This window comes from Plodia interpunctella, chromosome 8 (assembly GCF_027563975.2).
Source record: "Plodia interpunctella isolate USDA-ARS_2022_Savannah chromosome 8, ilPloInte3.2, whole genome shotgun sequence".
NCBI lineage: Eukaryota > Metazoa > Arthropoda > Insecta > Lepidoptera > Pyralidae > Plodia > Plodia interpunctella.
The window spans coordinates 5,327,808-5,350,135 of NC_071301.1; the positions used below are offsets into that span (position 1 = coordinate 5,327,808).

General features: G+C 35.2%; 2 protein-coding genes and 1 long non-coding RNA gene across 4 annotated transcripts; 1 reads left to right on the forward strand and 2 right to left on the reverse strand.

The window, feature by feature from the left end:
- Positions 1-12: 12 nt before the first annotated feature.
- LOC128671743 (uncharacterized protein) lies at positions 13-11,892 on the reverse strand. Of its 2 annotated transcripts, XM_053748476.2 has the most exons (8): positions 10,962-11,892; positions 7,233-7,310; positions 6,267-6,418; positions 4,675-4,919; positions 3,793-4,005; positions 2,310-2,397; positions 1,026-1,260; positions 13-666 (listed from the first exon to the last, which is right to left on the reverse strand). In XM_053748476.2, exons 1-8 carry the CDS (start codon positions 11,023-11,025, stop codon positions 323-325), a joined length of 1,419 nt encoding a protein of 472 aa, XP_053604451.1. In that variant the 5' UTR covers positions 11,026-11,892; the 3' UTR covers positions 13-322. The 2 variants fall into 2 exon arrangements, with proteins under 2 accessions (XP_053604451.1, XP_053604452.1); XM_053748477.2 differs by lacking the exon at positions 7,233-7,310 and having other exon boundaries at positions 22-666; positions 10,962-11,884.
- LOC128671745 (uncharacterized) lies at positions 1,174-2,233 on the forward strand. The gene is made up of 2 exons (XR_008404878.1): positions 1,174-1,282; positions 1,857-2,233. It is a non-coding gene; the product is annotated as an uncharacterized LOC128671745 (long non-coding RNA).
- A 1,307-nt stretch (positions 11,893-13,199) lies between the features above and the next one.
- On the reverse strand, positions 13,200-21,639 carry LOC128671738 (glutamate receptor ionotropic, kainate 2-like). The gene is made up of 16 exons (XM_053748470.1): positions 21,477-21,639; positions 20,750-20,890; positions 20,078-20,425; positions 19,843-19,934; positions 19,630-19,749; positions 19,070-19,255; positions 18,149-18,301; positions 17,485-17,685; positions 16,862-17,113; positions 16,320-16,543; positions 15,756-15,893; positions 15,292-15,490; positions 14,762-14,990; positions 14,518-14,636; positions 14,208-14,363; positions 13,200-13,771 (listed from the first exon to the last, which is right to left on the reverse strand). The coding sequence occupies exons 1-16, from the start codon at positions 21,568-21,570 to the stop codon at positions 13,592-13,594; spliced, it is 2,832 nt and encodes a 943-aa protein (XP_053604445.1). The 5' UTR covers positions 21,571-21,639; the 3' UTR covers positions 13,200-13,591.
- Positions 21,640-22,328: the final 689 nt, after the last annotated feature.

The following is a 22,328-nucleotide window of genomic DNA, read 5'->3' on the forward strand; positions in this document are numbered from 1 at the left end:
AAATAACAAATTTATAATGTATAATACATATAAATATTATTTACAAAAGGAGTTTGTCTTAAGGTTCGACTAGCTCGAAGTCTAATATACAATAATAAAAATAGGTACTTAAATCTATCTCACTATGTTGTATCTAGTTGGTATCGTGTTTGGACTTGGCAGTGACGTGTCACAGGAAAAATTATATGAACTAGAGTGTTAGTGGCCCTCGGGGGGACCGAAGGCGGTGCCAAGGGAGCCAGGGGGAGCGGCGTATGGCGGAGGGCACGCGACGGCGCTGCTTGACGTTCAGCCCGCCGTGTTTCGATCTCATTCTGTGACGTCATAATCGGCTGCCTCTTTCTACACTGAGGGCGATAGACAGGTCGATGACATCATCGCCGAGGAAGAAGTCTGTTGATACGATATTGGCATGCTGCCGCCACCTGGTGGCGAGGCGGGCTGTGACGTTGCGGTTGACGGCATCAGCATTTTCTCTGAGAGAACCGCGGAGGAACACTATGTCTAGAATGGTGGGAGTAGTCTGCGCCATGGCGGAGTATAGCGGGGATCTCGCATTGGGCTGCGGGTGAGCCGTGATTGCTTGATCTAAGTACTGGAAGAGCTGTGTGGGGCTGTTTGTGTTCGCCCATAGGTGAGGTAGCACTGGCCACAACCAATTGTTTTCTGAGAAAAAAAACGAGTTTGCCTATGAAATATTGTTATGATCAAACGTTTTGTTGAAGGAATGATAATAAAAAATAATGTGAAGCTCGTAAAAAACGCATTTAAGATACGTAAGTATTAATATTACACTATCATATGTCCTAGCGGTATATTTATGTTGCATTATGGTGTACCAAACAATTTGATCATAAACAGTAATATAAACAAATAGGTATCATAATATCTGATGATCACAAAAACAAAAATCCTCTAAAAGTTAGTATATATACTTTTAAAATATATATATAAATTGGTCTCTATAATACTGTAGATTACATTAGATTAGATGAGAAAAAATCTAACAATAAATGGATACTTACGATTAACTATACTATTATCTACATAGCTGAAGACTAGTCTTTTATCAGCGTCCAGCAGAGACTGAACAGTGGGCCCTCTGGTCCCCGCAGGTGTAGCGAAGTCACTGGCGAAGGCCAGGTGCGGGCCCAGCTCCCTCTTGACGATATCCAGGAACCCTGCGTGGGCGTGCTGTAGTGGGGACCCCTTTTGGTCGTAGAAGCCCATGGGGAAATGGTGGGCGTCCAGGAAAACGACCTGAAAGAAATGTTTAAATGGTGTATGTATGGTCCAAGTATAATAAAGAGTACCTCTCTGTAGTATGACGGAGTTCGCATTCGAGTTTGGCGCTTCATTTCTACTTGTATTTTGAAAGCAGGGGTAAATTTAGTTGGAAATATAAAGAAAGTTCGGGATAAAAAGTTATGTGTTATTCCAGGTTATTTTCTACCTTTAAACCAAATTTCGTAAGAATTGGTCCAGTAGATATTGCGTGAAAAGGTAACAAACTTACTTTCGCATTTATAATATTAGTTGGCAAGTTGTGATTGGGATAATCAACGTCGGTAGGCAGAAATCTGATAGTTCTGTGAGATTTTGCAACATTAGGCAATGTTGCCAACATGCAATAACGTGGCCTGTTCCGGTTTGGGTAAAACCACAATAAAGTATTTCAAAAACCCGCTGTGTAGGTTTAAAGATCTAAGCATACATAGGGACACACAGTGGGAAGCGACCTTGTTTTAAACTATGTAGTGATGAAGAGTGTTAATCAAATACATAGATTTACAGACCCGAAGTCTATAGTTCTGTCATGTATTGTTATGTTGAAGTCATCGTCGTGTTTGTTTCAGAGATTGGCTTGACTGACATAATCTTTATACGATAAAAGACATTTAGCGATTGGCGTTTACCTATTACATATATATTTTAAGGGATTAGGATAAGCAAGGTATATTGTACAATAAAAAGCAAAAAATCAGACCAAATTGGCTCTATTGACATAACACTATGAAAATATATTTTTTGTGTAAATAATCGAGTTTGAGTAAAAACGTTCGGGTTTTCGAAGTCATTTCGTCAGCCGCGCGATATTGATCCCTGGAGATAGGTTTATAATTGCATATGACAGCGGATATTGCTTCTGTTCTATTCTAGATTTTGTACAAAGATTTTATTTATTTGTATGAAACTTTTCGATGAAAAATGTGAAGTACATAATTCTAGCTTTCTTGTTTTTTATTGAGTCTTATCTTTTCGCGACACATAGGTACGATAATAAAGCATTCCTAATTTGATTGACTTACCTCTTTCGTGGTGTCTAAGAAGATCCTAATTTCTCTTAGTAATGGTACTATTGGACGTACTCGTACTAAGTTGTGGTTGAGCCAGTATCTGAAAATTGGAAATGACTTATTTTTCACATCTTAAAATCTCCAGATCTTATTACGTGTTGATCGAATTCAAGATAGTGGAAGAATTTGTTACAAATCAATGTATTAATCATGTTATACAAACTAAATGCAATGTATTTTTATTTTTTGGAAGATATGTGTTAAAACACTGTAAGTACTTTGGCGCCACCTACTAAAATGACATAAATAGAGAGAAAATTTGAATTAAAAATTTGTATTATTTTTGTGACTTATTATTAAAACGCTAAAGACCTAATATATAAAGGCACTGTATTATGTAAGAAAATAAAATAAATAAATATGTTAGGCAGGAATATAATTTTAAATTATCCTCAAGTTTTTCTATCTATTACATACTGGAATTTCATGTTGTTCAACTGGAAATAACGTATCGATAACGTCCAACTCGCGTGGTAGTACTCGTAAGTACGTACAGTACATGTTCTTCATAATTCGGTGCGAGGTTATAATGAACTCAAGTTTATGTTTACTGGTATTATTGCGGTGAAATTTCGCTGGAATTAGATCTTTGCCGCGGTGTTGTTCTCACGTAGCTACTATTTATAGCAGCATTAGAAAGCACTGATCATAAATACTTTGAAGTAGTATGTTTTAATTTTTGTGTTTTGAATAACGGAATTTAGATTTTTTTTATATCGTCGTCGTCAGCACTTTAAATAAAAAGATTCGTGCTCAGTCAGGTTAATATACTCATTTGTAGTAGGTAAATAAATAATTTCTGTTTATATACTCTACCCCTCCTCTAACAAAAACGACTTCCGTATTTATTATCTTGTGAGACATTACCTACTTAATTAAATTAGTAAATAAAAATCTTGTCATAAACAAGACATAACAGAGAGTCTAGCCTTTACCAAAGTAGTTTAAGTATATAAGTTGGAATACCAATGATACATATGTATAATAAGATAAACACATAAATACATACATAATAAAATAATTCTTAATTGTATCTGTTTCGTTAATCATCAAGATGGTTGCCCCGCTGCAAAATGGCCAAATTTGCCCAACGATCTATTTGCAATTGCGACATTTGGTTCTAGTTTAATATTGACACGACTTTCCAAAAACGAATGCATATTAGCAATCAGCAGATATTCGTTTGTATTGATTATTCGTTTCTAATTTATATAATACTTATTTTTATCTAAGTATCTAACAATAAAATGTATTGCATTAATTTAGTTTTCAATTAAGTATGTAAATAAAGTCATCCGTCACCTCAAGTTAACTTGCACAGAACTAAACACTCAAAAAAACATTGCAATAAATTTGCCTTGATTTTAGAAAGCTTGATTTACTGTTGACAGTACCTACTCGTTAAAGCGTGTCTTGTCGATGTGCGAAAACTTACCTATCATCTTCATTCTGATAGAAGTCATAATAACCGATTCTGAAGTCCAAATATCTGATGCCGTGCACGAGCTGAGCCCATATGGAGCGGTCCTGGCAGAGGACGAAGCTGTCCCGGGCCAAATTGCTGATCTCCGTGTTGAATCGCCAAGCGCCTGCGTTGTGGGCTCCGGGTATCGCAAGCTCGCCTATGCGCAGGCTACTTATCTTCTCCCTGATTGAATGATTGCCTAGTTAGCATTCTGGTATTAACTGGTCGTCGCTGAATGATTCTGAACCCTTCTTGAGTGAATGAGTCTTGTGATTGTGACCTAGTTACATAGGTGCACTTTAAAAGAAACGTGATATTTTGATAGCATCACGTTTTAGAAGTGGACGCTCTAAATGGTTTAGAAAGGGTTCAAAAAAAGGTGAAGTAGGTAATAGCTTATAATCTTTTAGAAAACATATATTTTAAAACAATGCCTTATCCATGGATTTGATTCTACAACAGTTCAAAAACAAGAAGTATTTTGATAACATTTTAACTTAAGAGTAACACAGGTTACGTTCACAAGATAAATATCATAGTCTCTACCAACCACTGGAAATAAGTGTGATATTAAGTGAAGTCATGTACATTCATGGTTGCTTTTGGCCTATGAGGAAAATACCGGCTTCGCACGGTAGCAATATTATGTACCTATGTTAGGTATATCCATATAAACCTTCCTCTTGAATCACTCTACTTATTAAAAAACTCGCATCAAAATAGGTATGTTGCCTAGTTGTAAAGATGTAACTACACATAGGCACAACAGAGGGACAAGACTTTATTCAATGTAATGATTTTCTTCGCTCCCGGACCAGTATGTAAGATGTAGAATACAGAATCAACACTTACGCATTATCCTCCATCCAAGTAGGCTGTATCTTCAAGCAGTTGTATGCTTGTATCTGGTCGTCACCGGCGCCCACCCAGGGCCACAGACAGTGTGGGCCTCTGGTCCCAGGCCCCGACAGCCAGCCTCCAGGCAGGGTTTCCGCGCCCAGGGACAAGTCTGTGAGGATGAAGCCCTCGGGCTCGCTGATGGAGTGGTACCACACTGCCTCGCTCCATGATGTTGGTCTGCTTTGGAAGATGCCTATCTGTGAAAAGTTAAAGTTAAGTCATCGGATAATTGAATTTTTAATAGTAAATTAATATATGAAAAGCCAGCGGCGGGGCTAAGCTTCCTTAAGAATTTTGGGACAAAAACTTTGGGACGTGTTATATACACATGTTATATGCTATAGTTTCATATTAATTATGTAGGTACCAGGTTTCTTCTAAATCATTCAGTATTTAATACATTCAGTAAAATATTTGGATAATAAAATAAAGCATTTTCATTTTTTATTCTATATTTACATTTCGCAGTCAAACTCTCTTATTAGGTAGGTATACCTTTTAGTAGCTTTGATTAGGATGTAGTTAGAGGTATGTACTACTTAGAGAGAAATGATGACGACTAAGACAAGTGTAGTTTGCACCAGTTAGGCAACTTCAAGTTTATTTATTTTTTTGTCAAATTGTAAGGTCTGACGGTTATATCCTATTATGATTCTATTATGTTTAGTTAAGTTGAATGAACTGTTATCACAACACTTTCTAACAACAGTCCGAATTATTATTTTTTAGTTCACAGTATAACTATATAATATAACACTATTAAACTGGTACTGTTCAGACAATGTCAAATTATATTACGAAGATATTTATTGTAAGAAGATAGATATATTTATATAGCAATAAAATTACATTACGAAAGAATACATAAATTCAAATAATGAATAACTGAAAGATTTACTCATATTTACTGCACGGCAGTGCAAGTTAATATAACATATTGTAAATTATGAGAAAAAGACATTTCGGATAAATATAATAAATATTATTATCAATAAGGAAAAGAGAATATTAATAATATTCTCTTTTCCTTGTTTCTTCTTCAGATTCAGACATTCGATGCAGATAGGAAAAAGCAGAAGGCAAGAACGAATTTACTTGTGATAAAGAAATCCTATTTCATATGAATCAACAACATCACTGTATAGCGAATTAATTTCGCAGTATGAATGATGCGGGGAATTTGAAACAGTACAATGGTCTGATATCACATTATACCATCAACGAATCAATTGCGTATTGTGGGAGATTTGATGATAGCTCGGTTAATGTCAGGACAAAGTCAGTTGAGGACTCGTATATTTGACTTTGTCCCTGACATTCACCGCACTACCTTCAACGTTATTGGCAAAAGAAGAAACGTAAGACGAGAAAGAAACATCTCTTTCTAATCTTTCGTTTCTTTAAGTTTGTGTGTGGTATTTGCTAGTTGATGAAAACATGCTTCGACGTAGACATCTATTGGCCCGTTCCGAGTGGATCGCTCATAGAAGACCCGGCTAATTCCTAAATAGCAACACGGGTTAATAACATATTGTAGTACCCACATTTTGTGGTACCGAAGAGCAGCCAGCGAAGTCCCAGTTGACCTCCAGAGCATCAACCAGCGTCGGATGACCAGCCTCCTTGATTTCAGGCGAGTGGACTGTCACCCACACTCGGCCGCAGTTCGAAAACTCCAACGGCTCGTTTCTTGACGCTGAAATCATCATAACATCAAAACCTTCATATTGTTTTGTTTTTAGTACAATACGTGACCGACCACGTGTTCAAAAAATAAAACGTTCTTCAAGTTTGAATTAGGAACGCGATGTACCGATTGTTCTATTGTTTCTCAAGGAAATAGAAATAAAAATATTATAATCGTATATATAAAAAAGTTAACTATGTCAATGATGGGTGTATGTATTATTCTGTGAATTTGATACAATTTCAGTATAGTTTAACTAAACAAACATGTCTGTATAGAAAATTCACTCTTTCTGTGTGTTTTTATCTAAGTAGGTGCCTAACTGTATTTGTTTATTTTTATCAGATTGATTGAGGGAATTGATCTTTAATCGCATTCAGGATGTGAACGGACTAGAACAGAAATATCTATTTACAAGGACAGAATAAAGGAAAGCCAGGAAAGTCATTAAAATAGGTAAGTTGTGTTAGTAAAGAAAAGTAATTCTTTGGTCTTATATTCTCACCGAGACAGTACTTAGAAGCCTTATAAATACTCGTACAGGCTTGGGACTGTAACCAGAGTTTTTTAATCAAAGACACCGACCGGCCAACTGCCTCACGTCAATCCTTTTTACTGTTAAGGCTTTTAGTCCCTTAAGATGATATCCGCGAGAGGATACAGATTGGTACTATTTTAAGACGGGAATCACACGTCTCTTTATCAAGAACATTGGATGGATTATGACGTCTAGTGACTCGGTGAGAATGAAGGCCATGATCAGGCACCAACCACCACACGTGCTCAAGCCTGTGGGATCCTGTGATCAGGTCACAGTACGTACATACAGGGTCGAGAGTCCTATGTATTCGGCTTGTTAGCACGGAATCCGTGGAGGGAGCTCTGTAGGGCAGCAGGGACACTGAAAATGATGGAAATGATGCATGAAATAATGAAGAAAAATAAATAATGAATGATTTTAGTGAATCTTTTAAATCTAAATGTATGTTACTCGTAAGTATGGTACTCGTGTTTATTTCGCAGCCATCGAGCGTCGGAGCCCAGGGTCGGCATTCCTACTTCTTTTTCTTCTCTACTAATTACTAATCATATGAATTATTTTTTAAATCTTGCTTTATTTTATTTTTCAACTGATTTAGATTTGAAATTTCATTTATTTAGTTATATGTATTTCATGGTTTATATATAATTTCATAAAATAAAAAGCATTTTTATCCTAAGTCCTATGACCTGTGACCCAACCTGATTCTCGAAATTTCAATGCTTTGTGTTTGGAAACCATACAATTGGTATGCAACACGCAAACTCGCGTTGTTATACAACGATTGGACGTTCCGGGTGCGCGTGCGCATCATGGACGTTGCGCTTCACTGTTGTGCCGCACGTACAATCGACAGCATATCAACCTATACAATATGCAGCATACCTTTAATGGTTGACACGTTGGCCACCTGTCGACGTACATTGCCAAGTTTTCACGTGGTCTAGGAGTTGACACTAGTCATAGTTAAGCGATGTACGTCGATAAACATAAACGAGTTCTGCGTTACATCACTTATTAATCAAGTATCAAGTTAGATAACCAGTTAATTTAATATCTGGAGTAAAATAAATATAATGAAACATAAAAAACAAAGCTCTTAAATAATTTTGTAATTTGAGTTTATTCTATTGTATTCACTTTTTTTAAATCTCATCAGACTAAAAAATATATATCGGAACTCTCTTCGGCTGTGCCTTTGGTAGGTTAGTAGTTATTAAGTATACATAGTTGGATCTCAAAAAGTACATATGAAGTGGAGAAGAAAATATAAGCAACGGTTGCAACCGAGAAAACGCTCAAATGAGAAAGAGAGAGAGAGACTCGTATTTTGTAGTAATGGAATTACCACATTCATGAATGCTGGAATTATTACGTCTAATGGTAATCTAACATTAGTTTTGTCATGCATAGTACACATCTAAGTAACCAGCACATTTCACGCAGTTAGGAAATTTTGATTTTATGATAATGACCAGTGCCCCAGCAGTGGGTATATTTAAATGCTTGATGATAATGACGATATTTTTATTGATGATGAATGATGATTAAGTACTTTTTTATTTGAGCGAACATTTGTGACTAGCACTAGATTTCAGCCAAGGCCTCCTTTAAGTAACTAACTTATTTCTATTTTAATAAACCTTACACATGTACTGTCAGCAGTAATGTCGCCAGTATTACCGACGCTTGAAAGTGCATGACTAAACATGCAGTCGCCTGTACCTATAAAACATCTCATACGCATGTAATTACATGAATTTAGCATAAAAAGTGGGAGGAAATGTGTTAGTGGATGGTTCTGGGTGATTATGCATTTGCTTGCAATCTGAGGTAACCATGATGCAATGACGCTTAGTGCAATCGTTGCGTTATCTAATGATTCGCTCTTGTAAGTGCAAGGTTTAGGATCATATAACGTAATATTTTTTTAAATATACGGCGTACGTTAAATTCCCATTGTGCTAACCTTATTGCAGGAAAAATATTCTATTGCATTACAAATTTTAAATATTGAATGTAGGTGAGTCATCAGTGCAGGCAAAATTGTCTGTGGTGCAGGCGGTGTGTCGTCGACTTCCTAAGATATTTTTTGAAAATTTGTTATCTAAAAATATATTACAAATTTATAAACTCACGATATCGCAGCATTTCTTCATTTTAATCGAGTTTTTTTTAATAATGTAAAATGATTCGAGAGCAAAGACAAAGAAAAGTAAAGACGACGGGGTTAGCGTTCCCAAATGAGATAGAAGAATTCCATCACCAACTTCTATCTGACATAAAGCGGCAGTATGGGCCTTATAAAACTGGGCACGCTGAGTTTCGCTACTAAGTAGGTATTATTTCGATAAGCTAAGTCCTCACTAATTATGTCATCAACTTATTATGACTCATCTTAGAATCCATTAAAATTGTGGTGTACCTGGATATTCATGGATATAATTGTGTGTCATATATATCCGTATGCGCAAATATTATGTATAATTAGTTTAGCGAGCGTGTCCCAGAGATATCAAATTATTTCGCGCGTGTATGCCTCTCGGAGTGCGTGCACATATAGAATTCTTATGTAACTAAAATTTCCCAAGTTTTTATTGCACGTATAAAACAAATATAACGCAATCAAAAATGCAATATTATAATGGCAACATTGAATTTATTTAAATAAACCCTGCACTACATTTTATGAACATGATAACATTGGCGCTTAGCTTTAGATAGTTTTACGATTGGCAAAGGATATTTCGACGAGAATTTTCTCTCTTTAGTACGTACTCAATTCACATAAGTTTTCGAGTCATTCAAATATTATGTTACTGTTGAGGAGGTGTGTCGTTCCGTTTAATGTTCTCACTAAAGTAAATATACCTAGTAGCGAAAAGCAGCTCCTTATTAAACTAATAAAAAGAGAACAATTTTTTTAATAAATGACTTTTTGCTTGGTTTTCGATTATAGGCAGAGATTGACAAGTGCTTCCAATATTAATTTTATTTTTTCTGAAACCATAATCGTTTTGGTCCATGTTTCCATGATTTGAAGCCCATTTATGCACTAAAAGAAAAAAAATATTAGGTAGGCAAGAAAAAAATGTTTACGTTTACCCATGTTGACAAACAAGTGAAAATTGATGTAGAAATAGTACAGGAGTTGTCAATCAATTATTTATATTATCAAATTAATATTTTTAATTGAATAAGCATTTTAATTAGAAATGAAAATATTATAGTGATATTTAATTAATCGTTTTTGATTATTTATATGCCTTTAGGTATAGGCACTTTTTTCACAATCACTTTTTTCACAATCCAATAACCAATTTTTTTATTGAGTTACTTATTATTATACTTAATCTGTTCTTATTAGGGGTTATCATAAAAATACACTTAAAATATTAAATGTTTAGTCTATCTTATAATAAACAGGATGTTAAAGGCTAATTATAACAATTTTATCGAACTACTTTTTAGTAAACAAAATCCATTTTTTTCTCTTTATGTTGTGAACTCATAAAGTGAAAAAAATGAGTGTATGTTAAATAGATAGATTTAGGATTCAATACAATTATGGTCAACTTACATTATATAAAGCTTATTAATTGTGCCAACAACGGCGTTCATCACAAAATTTTGAATAAAGTAGGTACGCAATTTGGGCTAAATGTCAGCGGCGCGCCGTTTAAAATCAGTATCAAATTTAACGGAGCAATTCACCCTAAGTAATAAGGGTTTACAGAGATGCAGCAATATTCAAAATATAATGTAATAATAAGTATACGTATCTTATCTTATGGCCCATTCTACAAAATAAATTTCAATTTCATACTAAAATGCATTTTACTGATTTCCGAGAGGACTTCCTCTCGGAAATGCCTATGTGAAAAGGAATAGAAAAAACTTATTTTAGATTATATTTAAAACCGCACGAATACATACATTTTCAAGATTTTTGTAATCAGCACTTATTTGTAAGGTCCTTTAGATTTTATTTTAGATTATAAAAAAACTTACGAACTATGGTCGCGCCGAGTGCGGTGGCAGCCAGCGCCAACACGGCGACCAGCGAGGCAGCCATTTTGCACCGTGTCTCTTGCGCCACTGAACAGCAGATTTGTTTGGCGTTCTTTCGCTACAATTGACTGCCTGCGCAAGCGCTGAGCTCACGCTGATTTACCGATAACATACGCATCACATCGCTCCATTTCCACTGCTTACTATATATAATACGCTATCAGAATAATCAATGGATAAGGTTTGAAGGGAAATGTTCGTAATTAGAGGAGTAGTTCGATTAATGACAGTGCGGGCTTCCGACAGAACCCTCGTATCCGATCGGGAGTCGCGTGCGTTTCAAGAGTTCAACTTAGCACGTGCAAGCCCAGGATGTGACCCATCTACGGCCCAAATGTTTTGTTCTACACCTACCTAGGTCAGCCTTAAAGGCAGTGTTATTTGTTTAATCATTAAGTACTTAGATACTTGTCATTGTATTCGATTAAAAACATTTACTCAAATATTTTTTGAATTGATTGATTAGGTACAGTCATCAACCTACCCAATATCATTGGAAATTCGCACCTATTAACATATGACTTCCATGAGGCTACTTTGACATGCGGTAGACTATTAAATTGTAATGTTGTGAAGCTGCCAAAATCATTGACGAAGTTCACTTTACATTTAAATTTTCCACATGTTTATTAATCAGCTAGTGTACCTAATTTATTTGTTGTTGCTGCTGTCCTGAAATAACAAAAAGTAATTGATTATGTCCATTACTATAACACAATATAGAGAATTATAATGACGTAGATGATTGATCGGATATCGTCAAAACACCGATAACACGGCCGTGATTGAAATCATGGGTCGTCCATTATAGCTACACTGAATCTTATATTATTACTGCGCTTTGTTTGTGTGTATTGGTGAAATGGTATTTACCCTTATCAGTCTTTAATGTACTACAAAAATATACGTTTTTAGTAATTAAGTAACTATAAGGCATATTATATGTAAAAAGATAACGTAAATTAAAAGGTGCATATTGACAATTATTAATACACAAGCATATTAATCCTTATGATTAAAAGTTATTTCATCATCAAGATAATTTCATGAAGATAAATTTTGTCCTTTACGGCACATAAATTGGATGAATAGATTCTGAAATATCGTGGAATAAAAAAATAGAAAAATAGATGGAAGTAAAAGGTTCCAGGAATAGGAGGAAAGGAAGACCTAAGTAGAAATGGATGGAGTGTGTCAAGGATAGTATGAACGAACAGGAAAGGAGTGTCAATGGATATAGCAAATGACAGAACGAAATGGAAGGAACTTACATACTGTGCCGACCCCACATGAGTGGGATAAGGTCAAGAAGAAGAAGAAGAAGAAGAAAAGCACGCTAAATTATTTTGTATGTAGGTAGGTATATACCTGTGTCGCTGCCATGTGAAGTCAAAGACTGTAACTTCAAAAAAGGTGTTTTGAGATATTTGACATAACGAACAATGGCTTTTTTAAGTACTAGATGTTGCCTGTTCGCTCCCGTGAGAGATATAATATAGCCTATAGCAATCTTGGATAATGTGCCTTTCTAATGGTGAAAGAATTTTTGAAATAGGTTTCGTTGTTTCGGAGATTCCGCCTCAAACATACAAACGCATAAACGCAGTTCTGCTTTTACCTTACTCGTGTGTCAAGTCCCTTCTCCGCTGTCGCTAATTTGTTGTATGATAATTTATCCTACATTCCTTTGAAACCTTGCTTGAGAAAAATTTGATTAATCAAATCACCGTATGTACACTCGAAAGAAGTATTTTTTCTCCATTTACATTTTTTATGTATATAAAACAAAAAAAAAAATACATAGATCTTCTTGTCAATAACAAAACATATCTAATCAAATAATATGACTAAAATAATTTATTAAATTAAGTTGTTACTATGAAGATTAAATGCAAATCTACTTAGGTGCGTCACAAGAATCATGTGGAAGGGGCAGAGCCGTTTTTCACTTATTAGAGACAAGGCACGTTGGGATCATGGATAGTTAGTGTTAATCCAAGTACATTACGCACAAAAATTACAAGTTAATCGTAAATTGCCAATATTCCTTTTGTTCGTTACATAAAACGTTTTGTTATATCTTTTAAACCTATTTACTTTTATAAATTCAATTAAAATCCATCAAATCAAACAAGATATTTAAAGTCTTGACAGATAAGAAGCAACAAACGCAAAAGATTTTATTTTAAGCAGAAGATTTTATTAACGCAAAAGATTTTATTAGCAAATTGTAGAGTACAGGCTTTTTAATTACGAGTAACAAAAACTAATACGGAGAAGTTGTTTTAATGCAAAATTTGCTTTTCCGAATGCAAAGTAAGTAGGCAAAAAACAGTCGAGATTTTCACATTAAATGCCGGTTATAGATACATGTATGGTTTCTATGGGAAAGATTTAAAGCTTCAAAATTTCTATAAAAAAGTCCGCGAAAGCATGTATCTAGTAGCAAATAAATTTGAGTTAAAACGAATACCAGTGGTATTTGTTTTTTGCATTCGATTGGAGTAAATTTTTTTAGCAGACTCGAGCAGAGTTACAGTCGAGGATATAACAAAACAGTAAAGAGTCATTTAGTGGGGTTGTTTTTCAAACTCCATAAAGTTGTCAGTGAGGGCAGCCATAGGGTCCATCTTATCGCTTTGGGAGGCGGCGGAGGGCGCGCGGCTCGGGTTGCGCAGCACTGGCTTCTGCAGCTGGAAGAAATTCAGCGAAGCCCGCAGCTCTTTGATTATAGCCTCCTTATGGGTCACCTGTTACGTAACACATTAAGGTGTTAAATGCTCATCCAGGTTCCTAATCTTAATTAATGTTAGCTTTCGAGTGGCTGATTAAATAGTTTCAAACAATTCTTCGTGAATTTGGAATTTCTCTACTTTTATTGAACCTTTTTGCTATAATATAATATATAGCTTTATAAAGATCGAACAGACAGTTGCACGAAAAAGAAAAAAAAACCCGTGGCGTATAATCAAGTTTTGGATAAGTAATCAATCAAAAGGAAGCCTATTTTACATACTCTCAATAGCATTAAATTTTATTTGAATGCAAAATTAAACATGCAGACCTTTTAGTTTAGATGAATATATACAAAAGGATGGCCATGTGTTATCCAAGAATCTTGGTGATTTTTTGGCTGCCAGAAATCTCGGACCAGGATTTTGCCAGCCAAACACAATAGGTACAGACCTGTTCTCGAACTACAATATTCCGTATTTCATTCATGAACTCCGCAGCCACCACGAACATGCAGAAAAAGAGACCCACAGCTAGTACCACGAAGGCTCCCACAAGATTCTCCATCTCTAAGTTACCTTCTATGTCTGTGTCTTCGTTTGCTTTCTCCTACAAACAAAAGTAAGTCATTGCCTAAAAGTGTCTAAATAGAATTTCCACTTACAAATCAAAAGAAATTTTTTCTATTTATATGCAACAAAGAAACAGCTAGAATATTTGTATTGTACAGGATTTTAACGAGATAAGTTATGAAACTATTTACATCACAGTCGACAGCTCCGTACTTCTTACTGTCCCACCATTTGGATTTGATCTCTTCTAACATGGTCAATTCTTTTAACCTCAAAATAGCTCTGTTGATGTGACTTCGAAATGGAGAATCTGCAAAAATATATATTCAAAAATCGATTCGATGATGTCAGATAAAGCGCTATGTGGGTATAGTTTTAGTACATTGTCAGACAAGAACTGAAATTTATAATAGTTTGGTTTTATTGTCTACTTACTTGTGGGCATAGCAATTCCATAATCTTTGGAGTCCAATTGACTTCCAACTTTTTTTAGTTCGCACTTCCTTTTCTGCTTATATTCAATGGTGGAAGATTCCATGAAGAACGCATATTTGTTCTTGCTTTTGAGAACTCTGTTCTCTCCTTCGTCGTTGGTCTTCACGAGTAGGCTCGGGTTGGCTTCCATCGTTTCGAATATTTTACGGTATATTTTATCTTTTGATGTCTAAAAGAGAAAGAGAGGCACAATAATTGCATATATGTATAAATTCTTTTTTGTGTTTTCTTACTCATTGTAACACAAATGTTATATTTATAAAAAATCTCTACTTCTGGCGCTAGGCGCTACATAAATACCAAGCCATGTAACTTAAACTACATAGTTTACATAACTAATATAATTTCGTTTAAATAAGTTCATTTTCAAGATTTTAAAATATTAAATTTGAGTGAATCAATATATGTTATTATCGAAATAAAATCAGTTATTATTAAAAATATGAGTAGTCTAGAGTGAATCTTCTTACTTTGAAGAACTCGTAAGTGGATCCTCCGTCGATGGCTCCGTAAAGCACTTTGTTCTGTTTGGCGAGGTCCTCGATGCTGTTGATGGGCTCGATCTCCAGCGCGGAGGTCATGGAAGCCGACAACTGCGCGATGTACGTCTGGCAGACTATCATCGCGAAAAACCACCACATTCCACACACCCACCTCGTGCCGATTGCTCTATGATACAAGAAATGTTCATAAAATGAAATAGTATAAAACTTAATGAATAATTAAGGAGAGTTAAGCGCTAAAACTAACTACCGCCCAGTATTCTTTCAAAGGTAAACTGAATAGGAGTGAACCACGGAACAAAAAAACAACAGGGTCTTTTGCTTGACCTAAACATACTTGAACAATTTTAACGAAGTACATGAATCTCTTGTGAGTGAACCCTTAACCTCGGATTACAAACTTCTCAATGTGACAGATCTCCTACACTTACTTAGGCAAAATGTCGCAGCCCTGTGTCATGATGGAGCCCATAGTCAGCCAGGTGCAATTCTTGAAGTTCCAGATGTTCTCCAACTCTTCTGGGTCTTTGTCGCAAGGCACCGGGTTTTCCCAGTCGGCAGGGGATATCCTAAAAATATGTATTCAAATTAGTAAAAATATTTAAACACTAGTTTGATTTTTAAAATAATTATATACTTATTACGAAGTATGAGTTTCGCAGATGTCGTATATGGCGCAGTAATTATATAATTAGATCGTTGTAGACAGAAAATAAATATGATTTATTATTAAATTATTGTTTATCATGTACTTTTCAAAAGAAGACTCTTCAAAATAAAAATAACGTTGCGATAGCAATCTCCAGTGAAAACAAAAGATTACTATCGCTACGTTTGCTACTTTGTGGGCAGTGTCCACGAGTACCGCCTTCTGGATCTGACTCATTTCAAGCGAGAAGTTCTCTAGGTGACGGTCGAAACCTTCGCTATAATTAATAATAGAATTTTTATGTCTAATGTGTGCAGATTCAAAAATTACAATAGCGCTTTCCCACCTGGAACACACGAAGAGTACGACAGATACGACGCAGTATGCAGTAGCAATATGCATCCACACTTCTAAGGTGTACGGCAGAAGAAAAGAGAACATCGGTGGAGCGATCGGCTTCTCCTTCGTGTACAATATGCTTATTCCTAAAGTCATGAAAGGCACGGAGAAATCTACCACTTTCTTTCTTTCTTCTGTTATTGTCAAGTCGCATACCGCTAAGTCTGCTTTCTGGAATCACATGCAAAATGACATTTGTTGTGTCTGTGCGGTATAATAATTTTATTTTACCATTTTACATTTCTAATTTAAGATTTTATTCAGTGCAGGGAACAAAACCTTAATTTCATGAAATAATACAGTTACTACTTCTTGAATAACTTCAGTTGTAGTCATATGAAATATACATGTATGGGCATTCTTCTTCTTCTTAGCGTGTCGACTCGGCTAAATGTGTGAGAACCTATACAACTATAAATAAAAATATAGACATTGCTATAGGTTATTCTTAATCTATGTTTAGTGGCAAAAAAGTGATACGAAACTTACTTTATCGAGCAAGTCTCCAATCAATCCGTCCCATTTCTTAGTCTTTGAGTTGTACGTGCCATACCCTTTATCTTTGTCGTGAACAAATTCATACGTATAGTTGAAGTTTTCCTGTCTCAGTATATCGAAAATCCCCTTGACGAGGTCCACAGAAAAACCTTCATATTTTTCGTCTTTGTCAGATTTGTCACAGTCATCCCCTTCGCACGGTGTCTTCTCGTAGAAATAAGGTTTGTATTTTCTTGATATTACCTGTAGAAATGAAATGTATTATACGCAGACAAACGGACAGAGTATCATACCTTTAAGTATTTATGGTGTAGACTTACGGTGTAGACAAAGCCAAGAGTTGTAAAACTCATTTAGCTGTACGGGGGTTATAGGTGGAATTAAGATTAAATAGCCCTTTTCCAGCAGAGTATAGTATATTTTTATATCTCATTATGGAATATTAACAAAAGATTTTATTGAATGTTGCGGATATTCCGAAGTTAACTTATAGTATGGAATACTAGATACGACACAGAGTTATGTCATAAATAAAAATCTTATTTGAAAAAGTACTTAGCCACGAATTGCCTTAGCTTACAAATATACAAGGGGAGTCAGGTGTCACTACTCACAATAAAATGCTTGGAGGTGAGTTGTCCGGCAGTCAGGTCAGAGATGGGGCGGTCCTCAATGATCTGGGTGTCATTGTTGGAGTCCCATTTGCCGATCGTCTTGAGCTGAGAGCCGTAGATTTCATTGACGAACAACGTGTAGTTGGCGCGCTTTCCGCTCTCGTCGAATGTAATATTACCAGTCACGCCTTTTGTCGATATCTGGAGGTTTGATATAACTTTGAATTTATTTCTGAATATGGTTCCATCGGGGCCTGATCCGAGGATATGGAACAGCCCCCGTCAATTTGAGTTTAACCTTAGGCTAACTAACTAGGTCGCAGAGGAGGAGCGAAAAAGCAAGTAATATTATATGTGCACATGCTAGATGCTAGTAATTGAAACTAACGTACATACCTTAGTTTCAATACTAGACTGACAGATAACACTAAGAGTTAACGTCAAAGTTGACTGGTAAAACGCACCCTAACTAAAAATAAATGAACTCTGCGAACTTAAAATGTTTGAGAACTTTGGCCTAGGTCAGTCTTCATGATCAGAGAGACTGAAATAGAGAATGGTAGTTGTTAATATAAAAAATACTACCTACTTGTTAATATAAAAAATTACGTTTGAATTTATCTAATACATTTTGATCCGATTTCTGCCAAATATTGCTACTTACTTGTAATATGGCATTTTGTAGTTTCGCGCCATAAGCCCAGGGAGCGGCTTCAGCATCACACACGTGACTTTCAGGAGCTTGGAAATCGTCTCCCAGGCTCTGGACTGCTTTCAGGATGTGGTTGGCCATATCGTCCATCAGTAACGACTCTAACTGAGAAACAATGTGAATGCAAAAGACATACATTCCTATGAAGTCCCACATTTTATTCATACAGGCATCAAGCAAATAACAAACTAACTTTTCTATTCGTTTCCTCATAGTAGAGTGCGTTTATAATAATTGTATTTACCATGGAAACGTAACTCTAAATGGCCTTTGTAGATATTACTTCCATGGTAGTTACATATCCGTCAACGTCCGTTGCGTTTGTTATGAAGCGTTGATCGGTCATAGTTGTGTGGTAGTGTATTATCGTTTGCTGGTAGTGTGCATTTAAATTACTTCCTACGTTTCACATGGCTTTTCTGACCACCTGGTGTGCATTTCAAGGTACGTAATAAATATTGAATATTAAAAAAAACGTATCGGTGGAAAAAAGGGTGAGGTTTGCTAAACTGGAGGTCCCGGGGAGATCTACGGTCAGGTCAAATTGGAAAATGAATCTTTTTCAGTTTGACCTAGGTCTTGCATATTTATAAAATACAATATCGTTGAGTTAGTATACCATAACACAAGTCTCTAATTTATTTTGAGGCTAACTCAATCAGTGTGATTTGTTCACATTTATTTATTTAAAGGGAGAACCCTGCTCCTTTTTTCCTTTGTGCTCCGTTGTTTTTCATAGGTTTTGTCAAAACCTATGAAAAACAACGTCATGAGCGTCCACGTACGTCGAATCTCCATAGATTTTCTCAGTTTTCTGTCCTCGGGCGTGAGAACAACGAAGGATATCGGAGCAATTGAGCCACTTTAAGATACCGTGAAATTAGTGACAGGTGGAGCGGTGGAGCGCTGGCTGGACCACTTAGCCACGCGTGGGGCGAGGTAGTGCTGAGCGTTGCTCAACACCGCGTGCTCTGTCAGGCTCAACCAAGTGATGTTCGACGCGTACTTCGTGAGAGTGTCCGCCACAGTGTACGAATCCAGCGATACTAGAATGTAATGCTACAAACATAAATACTTTTAGATTTCTATCTGGTGAAACGTTTTGTACACTAATATCGACACCTACCAGTATAGAGGCAAAAGTAACTTAATAATATTTATATTATTAGTTATTTATGTTGGCCCATTGGCCATGCTCTTGCTGGAACTTTAGAATCACAATAGAATTTGTCCATATAGTGTATGTCTTCTGATAGTTTGTTGAAGGATCAGTAGTCTACATTATGATAATATTAAATCACCAAGAAAAAAATCAGCCTAGACACCATACATTGAATTTAAATTAGTTCACCTATCAATTTCAATTAGATCTGATGAAAAATGATCGTGTTTAGTTTTCGTTTGTTTACATTAGGAAATTCCTAGTTATTTACCTGGTAATGATCAACCATTTTTAATAATTTGGCATCATCTAAATATTTTAATATGCGATCCGCGCTACAATCCAACAAAAATCGACTAGCATCTTGGTACTTATTTAAGTCTTTGAAAACCTGTGAATAAGAAAAAAATTTAGCAATAGTAATTAAATTAGAATTAAGGTATTTGCACAAAATGAAAAAATAAGCGTAGTAAAATCTATTTACATTGAGATTTTCCCCAGAAGGATCCAATTTTCTAAGATATACTGGGTATTTAGTAGTATGTTCAGCTAATATTTTTTGTATCCTCAACAGACCTGAAAAAATAAATAACGTAAAGCGCGAAAAAAAGTTCACTTTTAGTAATTTCTTTTCCAAATAGACAAAATAAAGTTGTTAACACTTAACATTCCATATATTTGGTTGTTTTTTTCTTCAATATATATTTGTGTGCACTCACCAAATTCATCTTCATAAAGAGCCGCAAAACTATCCCATTTGTAATACTTCAAAAGTTTTGAGTAGGCTACAGCTACTTCATTCGGATCAGGAAAGAAATTAATAGTTATATTTTTAAACAAAATTTCTTCTACTTTCTCTTCGTCTGTTTCTTCATTTTCTATCAATAGAGTCTCTTCTTCTTCTTCTTCGTCTTCTTCTTCAAAATCAAAATCAGGATCGGAAAACTGCCAGCTCGCTTGGACGTAAGGTATGTTAGCGATACAGCATTGATCCCGAACGGCGCCGTTTGTCAAGCTATTTAGGGGACCTAGTACCGCTATGGGTCGCATTTCACTATCCGAACATACTGAAATTACAAAATCGAATATTAGGATATTAATTTTAAATAATTAAAATTCATAAGAGTCATAATTTTAACTACTTGTTTTTACAAAAATACTTCTATATTAGTTTTAATTTTTGACCTTGACGATAACATTGATACTTTGATTGCTTTTTACTTAAAAGGTATTTAATATAAACATATGATTCTGAGTTCAAAGGCTTTATATCACAAAACGAAGGCCAGTAGTTTGTAGCTTTTTGAGAAGTGCAATATAAAATTTAACGTGAATAAGCCTGTGAAGGTTTAATTAGTAAATAAATGCTTTGACTTGAATTTGTAACGTACACGATTCCCATACTGAGTAGCTGTCATTCCTGGATGGATTCAACACAGTCGCGGTCAGCTGATAATCCGGGAGGTGGACGTCGAAAACGCTCTCATTGAACGCAAGTTGCTGAATCAAAGTATTGGACTCGAAGATACCAGCTGAAGTACAAATAAAGTCAGGAAAATAAAAGGATAAATAAAAGGAGGAAATTATTGCAGTATATGACCGTATTGATGGAGATGAGAGTTATACACATTAATCGTATCAACAAACCGCATTAGTAAACACATTAAACTTATAAATAAACAACAGAATTATACTAACAATCTCAGGAAATGGTATATTGCACTCAATTACTCGCTAAAATGAATGTTTTATTTTATGCGGATTCCATACTGTCTATTCAACTTGGTCACGATTCACACTTGGTTGTTCCAGCTAAATTCAGAAAGCTTGCAACAAGGTAAGATTTAAATCAAGGTTTGACGCAACAAGATCACAATTATACTAGAAATTACTATTATTATATAAAACTAAGTTCACCGAACTAAGTTTGTATCTAATATCTACACGAATTACTAAACCATGGAAACGGATTTTATTGTTAATCCATGCCAGCGAAGTCATAAGCAAATGCTAAAATATTTAAAAAAAAAATGTACTTATGTATTACCTATCTATTGTACTTCCATGTGCTATTACCAGACTATCGGTCGTAAAAGTCAGAATAACTAGTCAACTCACCCACTTGATAAGAAACTTCTTCTTTTTCTTCGGTAGATATGATCTGAGATGCACTTTTGTTTACTAAACAGATTATAAATAGTAATTGCCACATTATCAAAAGTTTACTATAATATAGACCAGTCGGTTAACTGGTGGAAGTGGTGGAGCGCACTGAAGTTTGGTCAGACGGGCAAACAAAATTAAATGGTTATGGAGTTGGGAACATCTGGAAGAGACAAAGTTTTAAAGTGGCGGATAATTCATATGGTTTTAGTAATATATATATAAAAGCTTTCATCTTTTTTTTTAAATTTAGAAACAGGATTGATCAATTATAATAATATCTGTGAAATTACAACGCGAATTATATCTGGAGGCCGCGATATTCATACATTCAAAGTTCATTTCATAAATTTTCTCCAATATTTTTATATCTTTTCACAAGTACAGATTTAATTTAAATATTTTGGTGTTTATTTGGGTTTTATTCAATAAAGTTGTACCTTAGAATCAATTTGGTTTAAAAATTGTCTCGGAACAAGCCTATACCTTACAGCAAAACGTAATAATTTATATATTGATCCGTAAAATGTTAGTATTTTTACAATTATTTTCGAAATAAAAGAGAAGACAGAGGTGGGGTCGTATAGGGAGTTGAAATCGATGGCTAAGGTTTTTTTGGAATTTGCTCCACCGACAAGAACAAAGTTCTTATATTAATTGATGAATTGTTTTCGATTATTCCTTAAATTCCAAACACATGTTTATAGAATTTAAAAAAGTGGGCCCTCACTTTTGTTTTTCACAAACCAATCATAATACAAAAAACATTTCCAGTATTTTAAATGTTTATTCATCTTCGTGGAATTT